At 41.5% G+C, this 13,315-nt stretch overlaps 1 protein-coding gene across 1 annotated transcript in view; it reads right to left on the reverse strand.

Moving 5' to 3' along the window:
* CMYA5 (cardiomyopathy associated 5) overlaps window positions 1-13,315 on the reverse strand; it is a 47,529-nt gene that overhangs the window by 26,447 nt on the left and 7,767 nt on the right. Inside the window, exon 2 of the mRNA XM_054053632.1 lies at window positions 1,268-12,974. Coding sequence (XP_053909607.1) covers window positions 1,268-12,974 — 11,707 coding nt within the window. The remainder of the gene's footprint in view (window positions 1-1,267; window positions 12,975-13,315) is intronic.

The following is a 13,315-nucleotide window of genomic DNA, read 5'->3' on the forward strand; positions in this document are numbered from 1 at the left end:
AGAAATCATGTGAAGCCAAGCCAAGCCAAGCCTTAAGACTGGCTTCGTGTCTGTGCTCCACAGCCAGGGAGTGATATCATGGGACATTTATTTGTGGCTCAGCTTGACATGTTGCAGTGCAGGTACATTCAAGAGATAGCTGGGATTTGTGACTTTATTATTGACTTACTGATGGCTAATTATCACTCGTGAGTCAAGCGCGAATAGGCATATTTGAAAAGCAACTCTTCTGTCATACATCTGCACAGCATGGACATAGTTTGTAAATAACAGTATTTAAAACTGCCACATCAATATCCTCCTACTTTTAATTTTTTTTTTTTTGCATATAAGTTAACATAAAACAAAATTGTTGACACGCCCTTTTGGAATTTTAGTGAAATTACATGAATTCGGTATTACCATCAACCAAACATGCGCCATGAAAGAGACTTCACCATTTAGATACTGGGGTGAGATTAAATAGCTGGTAACCAGCTGGTATCCAAGAAAGGAACATCTGTATACTTATATATGAAAAATCTGATATGGGAAAAGTAAGACATCATATACATGCTGTTTTCAGAAGAACTGCAATTTAAGGAGCAATAGCTTCCACAGAAACAAGAGCATTTTCACTAGCATTGGCAGCTAAGGACTAGGGTACTGAAATAGAGGGCATTTGTATCTGTCTTTTAGAGTAGCACAGATTAAAGATAGTGGGAAGACGTAGGACATGCTAAACACTTACCTGGACTACAGTTAAAACTATTGGCACAGATGAACATGAACCGAACAGAAAATGAGGATGGCATTTCAACAAAACTGTGTAATGTAAACTATGTGACTTTTAATATTTCTGAGCAACCAGCACACGTAACTGTGACAGGGAACACTCTATGATGATACTAGTCCCAGCATATGGAGTCTTCTGTACCTTGTCAAGTGAAATGAGCTACTGTTACTAAAATTTTCTTTTAATAGAAACAACAATCTTCCCCCTACACATACAAACTAGAACTTATGTGAGTGAAGAGGCTAAGAGATGGAAAGCCTGGTAACAGCTACCTATAAACAAGGTCATTCAAACTTCTCAACAAATAAAACTATGAGCTTAGAAAGCCTAGGACTCTAGAGAATACCTTAATAAGATAGTGTCCCTCCAAGAATTCTACAAGGTGTTTAGGAATAGCTTTTATTTTGTAGATAACATGACTCCCCTGACAGCACAGGAGGTCTGGAGAAATTAGCTACAGTAGCTCCTTCCCTCACCCAAACTCATTCTTACCTTCATCTTGGTTGCAGCATCATCTAGTGTTGTGACTTCATGGTCTTTATGTTCTCCAAAAAGCTTATCAAAAGCAGATATTGGGCATTTACAGTGGTAACAATATGTGTCTGCTTGCACTTTCTTCAGTTCTCTTTGCGGGCTTTCAAATTGAGGAACGTTTGCAGCTGATTTTTCAGGACACATGACTACAAATCCTGAATCTTCAAGCTCAACAGGTGTTCTTTGCTCAGGGTCATCAATAAATTCATAACTATCACCAGCATGCTCAAAAGAGTCCCTGTCTTCAAATAATAGCTCCTCATGTGTTAACTGAGATGATATTTCATCTTGCAAAAGTTCTTCGTGTGTGATCACATCATAGTCTATTGACTCAGGGAAATCTTCATAAACATCAGGGTGCTGCTTCTCTCTTTGGAAGTCTGGCTTCTCTGTTTGCTGAGTGGTAGGGACACAGGAAAGATTTTCCTGAGTGTAATGATCATCTTCGCTGTCTTCAACAGGAATCCTGACATATGGGACGTACTTCTCTATTTGAGGAGCTGTTGTTATGTCATACTGTTCTTCCTGCTTATAACCAGCTTCTTGATATGCAGCTCCCTGATAATCCACTAGTTGACTATGTGCCTGATGACTTGATTGCTCTGGCAGCTCCTCAGTTGTTTCTAAAGGTACATTTTCTTCTTCTCTTTGTTCAGTGCTATCCGTACTTGCACCTGAAAGAATTATATTGCTTCCAAAAGGAATGGCATGCATTGGTTTACAAATTGTTGCCTGAATGTCACTGTCAACCTGCACTTTCCCTCTCTCCACAACAACCTTTTCTGGCAGAACCTCAGTTCTGACATGCTGAACATCACCAGACCCCTGTTTGTGCCTGTCCTCTGAAATCTGAACTGAAATTCCTCCACTAAAGGACTCGTCTTCTGATATCTGATCCTTTTGAGGCCCTATGCCCTTACTTGGAATTTCATCTTTAAGGATGTATTTTTCAAAATATATTCCTGTTCCATCATCTGTGTCTGAATTTCTGCTTGGGAAAGATGCACTAGAATTACCACTTTCCTCATCAGATGGAGTCTCTTCCTTTGTCTTTTCTCCTACTGCTTCTGCATAGAGGTCCTTGTATAAAAACGACAGAGCAGGTGGCTCTTCTAGAAGCTCTGGATTAACTGCAGCAACAGTGGTAGGGAACAACAGAGATCGTTCTAGTACTCCTTCTTCTGAATCAAAGAGTGGGGTCCCTGGTGACTTCCTTTCATCTTCTACATTTGTAACCTTTTTACTGCTAATATCAGTCAATTTCTGCTGAGCTAAAGGTTTTGGAGCATCAGCATAGGTCTGCATTTTGCTTTCCCCTTTCACAGTGCCATAAAAGACTTCATCCAGATCCTCAAGTAAGGAAAACTCCTCTTCTAAAGTATCTACTTCAGTGCTTTCTTCAAAAGGTATGGCTTCTTCCACAGATTCATCGGGCTCTTCTGTCACAGGAAATAATGAACTTGGTCTTTCAAAATTTGGCTTAATTGGGGTTTTGTCATCAATCAATGTATATTTTTCAAAGTAATCCATATCAGCTATACCATTATTAGGATCCAACACTACATTATTGTTGCTTTCTGGCAACATGGGATTTTCTTGTTGTCTGTCTTCATTTTCCTCAACATCATAATTTTTGACTGATTCTTTTAGTTCATGGCTTGCAGACTTTCCCAAAACTGAGCTTTCTGAAATTTCTGTGGTTGTTCCAGAAGCCAGGGATCTATGGTCATCATCAGTTAGTTTTCTTTTAAATGAAGGATTTGTTTCCAAGTATTCTAGTTTATCTGGCATGTGTTCACTTTCTTCTTGATCAACAGAAGAAATATGTGTAGGAACATGAATATTGAGTATTTCATAACCTTCTGAAATTATATTAAATAGATCTTTCTCTTCAGTAGTCCCTGGAGAATGCTCACTTCCTTCTACAGCACTCACATGTTCCATTTCTTCCTCTTCTCCTCTCAGGTAACGTTCAGGCACTTCAGACACTTTGTCTACCTCCAGATGTTGCATTGCTTCCATTTTTGTAGGGATTCCAATGCTAGTTTCATGCTTTGGAACTTTGTCTGGGCCTGGATTATCTCCTACCAGTAAGTCATACTTCTTCATTCTTTGACTAGTGTCTGTGGACATTCTGTGTGAAATTTCCCTTGACATTGAATCAGAAATACTAAATATATGTCCTTCATTCTTTGTAGCACCAGGAACCTGAAGTTCTGTGCAACTTCCAGCTGGGAATTTTTTTGATCCAAAGTCAGAATCTTCTTTTGGAGAAAGCTGAGTTCCTTGCCTGTCTGCTTCTGTGGCCCTTATCAGACTAACTGAGTGAGCTTTCACCTCCTCTGACAGCCAGCTAGCTAGCCCGGAGGATGGAATATCTGGATACTTCTTTTCATCAGAACTAGAGCTAACAGACTTCACCTCTGCTGAAGACAGGCTGCCCTGTTCACCAGGATAAAGCTGAGTTTTGTGTGCCACGGTTTTGTAAACATGACCTGATGAAACAGCTCTAAGATCTTCTGAGTCTGCTTGCTTTTCACCTGCAAAATATTGCTGGATTTCACATCTACCTTCTCCTTCAGTATAGATGTCTGAAGCTATGCTAGATTGCTTTCCAAGCATGCCTACTACATCGTATAAAGATGACGCAATATTTTGTTTCCCTTCATCACCAGTCAAAGCCACTGATACTGACTTCTCAGGTAATGTATGAGAAGGTACATACAAATTTGATGACACTGCCTGCTCATCTGCTACAGCAGTCAACTTTGACTCTGTGGTCTCCAACCTTGGCACACCAGGTTGCATTTCTTGCTTTTCCTGCTCAGTAGTGAATTTGAGGGGACTTCTTAGCTGCTCTGATGATAAATATTTTGTGTCCAACAAACGATCTTGAGATTCTTGCTCATCTTGATCTTGTGTGTGTGTTAGAGGCATACTCCCCAACTGCCCTGTCTTCAAGCTTGTTGTTTTAGTTGACCGGAGCTGATTTTTTTGCAATTCTATTTCATCATGTGGTGGAATTACATGTTTAGACTCTGATTGTACAGAGTGGGAAATAACTGACTGCATGCTTTTCTTTTCTTGCTCAGCTAGGGACCCTGTGGGAACTAAATACTCAGAGGCTGGTTTTGAGTAAAGCGGAACGTCTTGCTGACATGTTTCATTAGCTGAATAAAATGGAACTGAAGGTTCAGACTCCAGTTTTGAAGGTACAGTTAAGTAATCTTGACTTTCTAGAGTTTCTGCTTTGTCTGTAGAACATGATACATTTAATTGTTCAGATTCTAATTGCATAGCTGTGTGCAAGTAATGTAAAGTCTTTTCTCTTGCTGTTTCAGGTAAAGTTACGTGTTCATCCTCTGACTGTGCAACCACAGACAAATGCGTGGTTTTTGTGTTCTCTGCTCCTTTTCTTCCAGAGAAGAAACCTGATTCAGGCTGGGCCATTTCTGAATGCTCTGTTTTAGTGTGGGTGTAAGATAAATCTAAGTGCTTGGGGGACAGGCCTCCTTTTACAGGTGAAGACTTTGGACTCCCTTCTGGTTTCGTTTCAGAAACAGAATGTGAAGGACCTGAAGGTACATGCACTGTTTGTTCAGTAACAGATGAATACGGTTGAACTTTTTGGCTCTCTGATTCCTCAGTGAAAAAGGATAAACCTTGTCTTTCAGTTTCCAGCTGAGCAGTTAGAGAGGAAGTAGCTGCAGTGTCTTGCTTCTCTGAACGTCCTGCTCTCAATGGGGCCATTTCATGCTTTTCTGCTTTGACAGTAGGACTTAATATATCTGAGTGTTCAGAGTCCATTTGTGCAGTTCCCTGCTCCTTGTTCCTATCAAAGTAATATGACACAGAGGGTGTTTCTTGTTGCTCTGTTTCAACAACAGAGTACCGCAAATTAATACACTGCAATTCAGGTTGGGCCCCATCCCTCTGCTCCCTTTCACCCATGAAAGATGTCATCTCTGGATGCTCAGGGTGGGCAGTCTGTGGTTGCTCTGCTTTGCCATAGGAATACAATAAATCTGATGGTTTCATTTTACAAGTCTCTGCTTTGTCAGGAGAATATGGCAAATCTGGATGTTTTGATTTCAGTCGTTCCAGTTGCAACTGTTCTGCCTTTTCTGTGGAATATGAGAAACCAGGAGGCATGAACCCTGTTTGCACTGTTTCTGCTTTTTCTGCTTTGCCAAGTGAACGTGATAAACCTGGTTGCACTAAATCTGTCTGTGAAGCTGGTTTCTTCTTTTCTTCACAAAGGGAGTGCAAAAAGTCTGTCTGGGCCATTCCCTTTTCCTTTACTTTATCAAAGGACATTAAAAGAGCTGGCTGTTGCAGTACTTCTTGGGTACGTTGTGAGTCCTTTGATTTGCCAGCCGTACAGGATAAATTGATTTTTTCCACCCCTGATTGTTCAATTTCCTGGTGCTCTTGTTGACCAATAAAATATGGCAACTCTGGGTAGTTTGATTTCTGATGTGTCGCTTCCTTTTCTATTTCTCTAACAGGGTAAGACTGCTCTGCATGTTGCTGCCCTGGCAATACCATTTCTTCTTCTCTTTTGCCAGAAGAATACAACGAACCTGTATGTTCCAGTTCACTTTGAATGGTTTGCATTTCATCTGTTTTACCAAGGATGTATGTTAGATCTTGCTGCTCTAAGTCCATTTGTGTTTCTTCTTGTGACAAAGTTATGCAAATGGGATATGATATGCTGGGGATTTCCCTCTCTGGATGTGCCATTCCTTGTTGCTCTGTTTTTCCAATGGGATGGGGTGCTACAGGCTGCTCTGATTTCCACTGAGTAGCTTGTAGCTGCTCTGCTTTGTCACTGGAATATGACAAATCTCTATGTTTAACCTCTGGTTGTGCTGTTCCTCGCCATTCTGTTTTGCCAGTGAAATGAAGCAAGTTTTGATGTTCTGCTTCCACTTGAATAGTTTGTCGTTGCTCTGTCCTCGCAGGGCAAGATAATAAATCTTGTTGTCCTAACCCAGGTTGCGTGGCTTCTTTTTGATGTGTTTTATCAGTGGAATATGATAAATCTGAATGCTCCATCTCTTGTTTCACCATTTCCTGCTGGTCTTTTTTGCCAGAGGAAACCAAAAGTTCTGGGAATTCCCCTTCAGTTGGGCTTCTAGTTGATTGCTCTGCTATGCTACAAGAACTTGGAAACACCAGCTGTTCCAATTTCGGTTGTACTGTTTCTTCTGGGTGTAACGTGTAGCTTCCCCTCTGCTGTCTGAACTCCAGCTGTGCACTTTGTTTTTCTTTACTAACAGAAGAGGACAAATCAGGGTGCGGTGCTTTGCCCATGGCATCTGACATAACAGACTCCAGTGGGGCAGCCTGTGATGGCTTTGTTTTGACAAAAGAATGCAACAAATCATGTTCTTCCAGCTCTGGTTCTGTTGTTTTATGAGGTTCTGCTGTGCCAACAGAGAACGATGAATCTTCATATTCTGATTTTGCTTGTGAATTTTGTTTTCCTTCCATCTTCCCCAGAGAGCACTGCAGCTCGGGGTGTTCAGCCTGCAGTCCTGCAGCTTCCCATAGCTCTTCTCTGCTGAAAGATGATGCAAAACTACCTGGCTGTACCTGCTCTGGTTTAGTCTTCTCTTGTTGCTGTACTGTGCTAGAATGCAATAAATCCGGATGCTCCAAATCCACTTCAGCGATTTGAGGTTGCTGTGTTTCACCAATTGAATATGACAAATCCATTACTTCTGCCTCTGGTTGTATGATTTCATGGTGTTGGAATCTTCCAGCAGACAAACCCGAATGGTTTGGTTTTGCATGTGCAGTTTCTTGTTCTGCCTCACTAACAGAGTATGATAACTGCGAATGTCTCAGTTCTGGCTGTGCTTTCTCATCTTGTGCAGCTCTTTTGAAAGAACACGTGAAGCCTGGCTGCTTCTCTTGAGCAATTTGTACTTGCTCTGTTTTGCCAACCCAAGATGATAGATGTGGTTTTCCTAACACCTGATGCGTAGTTTCTTCAGTTTGTATTGTATCAATGGAATATGCTAAATCAGGATGTTTTGGCCCTGGTTTGGATATTTCTCTTTGCTCCACTTTTCCACTATGAGATGATGCATCTGGAGCTCCTGGTTTCTCTTTTGCAGCTTGTGGATGTTCTGCTCTCCTGACAGATTGTCCCTCATCAGGGTGTCCAAAGGCTGTGTGCTCCTCTGCAAGCTGCTCCACTTTATTAGCAGGTGATGCCAAGCCTGTTCGGCTAAGCTCCAGCTGGGCAGGTGGGAGTTGCTCTGTTTTATCATGATCATCCAACACACCTGTCTGTTCCAGCCCCAGCTGGATAGTTTTCTGCACTTTGTCAAAGGAATATTCTAGACCAGGGGGGTCAGTTCTCAGCTGTGCAGTTTGCAGTCCTCCTGCTTTGAAAACAGAACAAGGCAAGTCAGAATGTCCCTGATCTGGTCCTGCCATTTCTTCTTCTGCTGCTGTACCCACAAAATGGGCCAAATGTGTAATTTCCATTTCTGGCAGAACTATTTTCTGTTCTGCTTTCCCAAAGGTGTAAGTTTGCTTTCTTCCTTGTTGTACTCTTTCTCTCACCTCTGCATTGTCCAGAGGATACATCACATCGGCGTGCTCTGCCTCTGATGGGGTCATTTCAGCATCCGGCCTGTCAATGGAAAGTGATAAATCTGGCTGTTCCAAGTTCTCACAGGCACGTTTTAATTGCTCCGTTTTACTAGGAGAACGTGGTAACTTCTCATGCTCTAACTGCTGTTTTGTGGCTTGCTGCTGTTCTTCTCTGCCAACAGAAATTTTTCTGTGTTTCTGATCCAACAGTACTACTTCTTGTTCGTTTGTCTCATCAGTGCAATGTGACAAACCAGGATGCTTGATTTCCCATGTTGCAAATTCTGGCTGACTTTCTTTGCCAGGGGAATATGTCAAATCTAGATGTTTTGACTCTATTTGTGCATTTCCTGGAGAAGTTCTTTTTCTGGACATTTTAGACAATTCTTGATTTTTAGAGTCAAATTCTTGAGTTGAGGAAAACGATAAATCTGCATAATTTGAACCCAGAAGTGAAGTTTCTTGGTTTCTGTGGCCATCAGAACATGACAAATTTCCATGTTTAGATTCCAATTCCACACTTTCATCTTGTATTGCTGCATCCAGGGTTCCTGGTGATTCCAAATGTTCTGACGGTAGTTGCGTTTCTTCTGTGGAGTACAAAAGCTGTGGTTGTCCTGGCTCCTGCTCAATGACATTATCTGGTTTTACTTCACCACTGTTGCATGAAAAATCTGGATGTTCTTTCAGCAGTGGTGCAGTTTCTTGTTGTTTGGAACGAAATGGTAAGGTTGGATGTTGCAACTTCTTCTGTTGTTCAGCTTCATGAAAGAAATCTGTATAATCTGAACTCATTTCTGCTTCCAGTTGAGCTTCTTTTCCACTGGAAGATGGCAAAACCCTTTGCTCCAGCTGTGGATGTACTGTTTCTTGTTGCTCTGTTTTGCCAGTAAAACGTGAAAGAAATGGTTGCTCTGATTTGTGTTGTGTCATTTCCTCCTGCAGTTTTGTACCTACATTAAATGTCTGTTCAGGATATGCTGGCTCTGATTCCATTTCTTCTTGCATTTTTTCACTCGAATATGGCAAAAATGGATGAACTAACTCTGGCTGAGCTGTTTCTTGCTGTATCAAATTAATTTGATCTATGACCTGTGGGTCTTCTTTCCCCCAGGTCTCTGACAAATCTGAATATTCCATTTCCATTTGCATAGCTTTTTGTGGCATTGTTTCCTGCTGTTTCTGCTCTCTTTGTACTGTATCTTGTTCTTCCATTCTGCCAAAGGGAGATGATATATCTAGCTGGGCCACATCCAGTGGTGTTTCCTGTTGCTGACTACTAGAAGTGGAACAGGAGGGAATCAACTGCTCCTGCTCCATTTGTGCCATTTTCCAGGGCTTTGCTCCTTTAATGGAATATGAGGACCCCAAAGACCCTGTCTCTACTTCTTGCATTACATCTCCTGTGGTAAATGAGAAATCCCTGTTTTCTGGAGATAGTTGTATACTTTCACGTTGCTCTGCTTTACTAATGAAAGACAGTGGCTCTGGACCTTCTAAATCTCTTTGTACAGCTTCCTGTGCTGTTTCTCCCTGGGAATCGGCTTGTTTCAACTTTGGCTGCAATATTTCCTGTCGTTCTGTTTTGCCAGTGGAATAAGGCTGTTCTGCCCTCAGCTGTGAAGTTTTATGTTCCTCTTGTTTTCCAGTAGAATATGACAAAACTGGATGCCCTGACTGCGGTTGAGTAGTTTCTCCTTGAACTCCCTTGGCATGGGAATACAGTTTACCACTAGGTTGTGAATCCTGTTGTGCAGGCTGCAGCTCTTCTTTGCCACTAATACGTGATGTAAGAGAATTGTCCAAATCTGCTTGCACCAGTTCTTGTTGCTTTGTTTTATTCATGGGATATGGTAAATCTGAAATTGCTCTTTCTAGATACCGGGTTTGCTGTGTCTCAGCTCTTCTGGTGGAATCAAATATTTCTGTTTGTACTAACCGGAGTTCTGTAGTGTTTTCTTTCTCTGCTTCTTCCATTGAACGTGATAAATCTGAAGGCAGCAATGCAAGCTCTGCTGTTTCTGCTTGCTCTGCTTCTGGCTGTTCTAATTCAAAAGGAACAGATTTTTGGTTTTCTCTTTCTTCCCTCAAACCCAAAAGCTCCTGATGTTCCATTTCCAGCTGCGAACTTTGCAATTCCTCTGTTTCTTCCCTGGAGAAAGAAAAGTCTGGATGTTCCATCTCCCACTGGGCACTCTCGGATTCTCCTGTTTCTTCCTTGGGAAAAAATTTTGGATGCTCTTTCTCCAGTTGTGAACTGTCTGATTCTTCTGTTTCTTTGTTGGAACGGGAGTAATCTAGATGTTTTGCCTCCAGCTGTGCACTTCTGGATTCTTCTGCTTCTTTCCTGGAAAAAGAAAAGTCTGTATGCACCATCTTCAGCTGTGCTCCCTCTGATTCTACCGTATCTTCTCTGGAAAATGAGAAATCTTGGTGTTCATTCTTCATTCGTACACCGTAGGAGTCTTCAGTTTCTTCCTTGGAATACAAGAAATCTGGATGTTCTGTCTCCAGCTGTGAACATTCCAACTCCTCCATTTCTTCCCTGGAGAAAGAGAAGTCTGGGTGTTCCACCTCCAGCTGGGTACTCTCTGATTCTTCTGTTTCTTCCTTGGAAAAAAAATCTGGATGTTCTTTCTCCAGTTGTGAACTCTCTGATTGCTCTCTTTTTTCCATTGAATACAAGAAATCTGGCTGGTCTGTCTCCAGTTGGTCTCTCTCCAATTCCTCTGCTTCTTTTGTGGAAAAAAGCAATTCTGGATATTCTGTCTCCAGTTTTTCACCCTCCAATTCCTCTGTTTCTTCCCTGGAATACAAGAAATCTGGCTGGTCTGCCTCTGGTTGGTCACTCTCCAGTTCCTCTGCTTCTTTTGTGGAAAAAAGCAATTCTGGATATTCTGTCTCCAGTTTTTCATTCTCCAATTCCTCTGTTTCTTCCCTGGAATACAAGAAATCTGGATGCTTTGTCTCCAGTTGTGCACTTTCCCGTTCCTTCATTTCTCCCATGGAAAAAGAAAATTCTGGATGCTCCATTTCCACCTGTGCACCCTCCAATTCCTCCATTTCTTCCTTGGAAAAAGAGAAGTCCCGATGTTCTGTCTTCATCTGTGTTCTTTCTGATTCCCGAAGTTCTTTGCTGGGATATGAGAAATCTTGATGCTCCATCTCCATTTGTGTACTGTCTGCTTGTTCATGCTTTTCAGAGCAAAAATCAGGTTGATCCAAATCTACTTTATTCATAGCCAAAGTTTTCTGACTTTCTTCTTTTTTCATGTGAATAGGATATGAAATGCCAAAATATTTAGAATCTATCTTTTCAGGAATAGGTGGATTTACTTTAATTCCTCTCTCCTCTGTTTCCTGAAGGGAGGAAGTAAAGTCCTTTTCGGATTTTGTTGGCTTGTCTAAGTGAACATTCTGGGTTTCTGGTGGTGGAGTCTTTTGATCCTCTTTTGTTTCAGCAGAGTACAGTAGACCTGAAGGCTCAGGTTCTGAAAGAACAGTTGTTGATGAGTAATACTCGGTTTCCTGCTTCACTGTTTCATTTACAGGATGTGGTAAAAGCATTTGTTCAGACTCAGATTGTGCAGTTTCTGGTGATTCAGGAATAATATCCTCCTGTCTTGCTTCAGATAGAGTGGAATATTTGGGTGGAGCACTGGGCAAATAAGACTGAACTTCTGACTTCTGTGCTTCCTTCTCAGGATGTTCTGACATGGATGCTATAGGCAAAATAGGTTGGGTACTTTTTCTATCATCGAATTCATTCACAAAATCTGCTGAAACAGACTGCGGTGCAGAACTGGGCTGAACTTCCTGCTCCTTCAGTTCATCCAGATGATCCAATGCTGTTGGCAGATACTGGTCTGGTTTCTTATTTGCATTTTCAGCTGAGATAAGCGGCATTTGTTTCTCTATGTTATCATCGCGTTCTAATGAAATGGAGGTTGTTTGCTCTGTAATTGACATTTTGGCTGCAGGTGAAAAACTTGGCTGTGTCTGGGGTTCTTCGGGAAGGAAGGACTCCAGTGAATGCCCTGATACCTGATTTGGAGTCTCTGAAAGAAATTTTCTGTCTTTCCTTTCTTCATGTTGAAGTTTTGTTTCTCTATTAAAGTCTGAGAGTCTGCTTGGTTTATCTTTCGTCTTAATGGGTTTAATATTTTCAGTTGAAATATCATCTTTACCAGTAAGATGTTTTTCAAGAGGCTTTGTTGGTGAACGATAACTTTGATTTGCGTGTGCTGTGGCTTGTTGTCTTTGCTCCCTTCTTCTCTCCGATGGTGTTTCAAGATATTTACTTCCTCTCTGGAAAGGCTTCGGATGCATTGCTTCTGAAAGAGAACTGAACTTCTGCAATCTTTCTTTAACTGATGTTTCAAGGAACTGTTCGGGATCTCCTGAAATTGAACTACTTCTCTGGATTCTAGTTCTCTCCAATGTTTCAGGGGGTGGCCCAGTCCCTCCAAAAATTGAGTTGAACAGCTGGATTCTAGCTTGTACTGGTCCTCCAAGGATTGGCCCTACTTTTCTCAGTCTGCTCTCTCTAAATATTGATCTTATTGGAGCACGTTTTACCGGCTCTTCTGTGATGTTCTCAAGATCTTCTTTGTCGTCCAACATTTCCTCATCTGTGTCGTGTGCTTCCACCTGTTCAACATTCAACGTGGAGGCCTGTACATCTGCTAGAACAGTTCTTGGTTCTTGCCTCTGCATTCCAGAAGAGTCACGTCTTTTTTTGCTCTGGCCTCCCTTCAGGCTTGTAACCATTGGCACCCTATTTGAAGATTTACGCTTCCTCTTCCGAACGATCTTACCTTCATCCATAATAAAGATAACTTTTCCTGGAGGAGAACCTACCGGTGAACTTTCCATACTGTAAAGATCAGAAGTTGTACTAGTTTCTGAGGTCCAGGGAGTGGAACACCTGCTCGAGCTGGTTTCCCAGGTTATTCCACTGTCCTCGCTTTGAACTGTTACCATAGAAAAGGAAGGGTTAGTCATGATGTACTGCAGCTTCGGTTTCACATCTTCACTTTGGATAAGATCTTTTAAACTGGAAAAAAAAAATAGAGCAAAAGAAAAAAAGGTGTAAAACCATGCAACAAATTAAATTATTGCAGTAAAATCTGAATTTTTGCGTTAAAGCAAAAACATTTTTCAAAGTTGTAAAAATACTCCCTGTGCATACATTTTTTGAAACACAAGAATGCACAAAGCCACATCTCATCTGACAAATGTATTTTAGATAGATTTTTGCATAGTTGCATGTGGCAAGGCCAGTTCAATGAGGGGGAGGTGTTTAAACATTCTTGAAAATGCAGGAAAAAAACAGTCTTTGCACTGACCCTTTTTGCCAGGGAGAGATTGAGCTGATCCTGTGACTATTCTCCAGTG

Source organism: Cuculus canorus, chromosome Z (genome assembly GCF_017976375.1).
Source record: "Cuculus canorus isolate bCucCan1 chromosome Z, bCucCan1.pri, whole genome shotgun sequence".
NCBI lineage: Eukaryota > Metazoa > Chordata > Aves > Cuculiformes > Cuculidae > Cuculus > Cuculus canorus.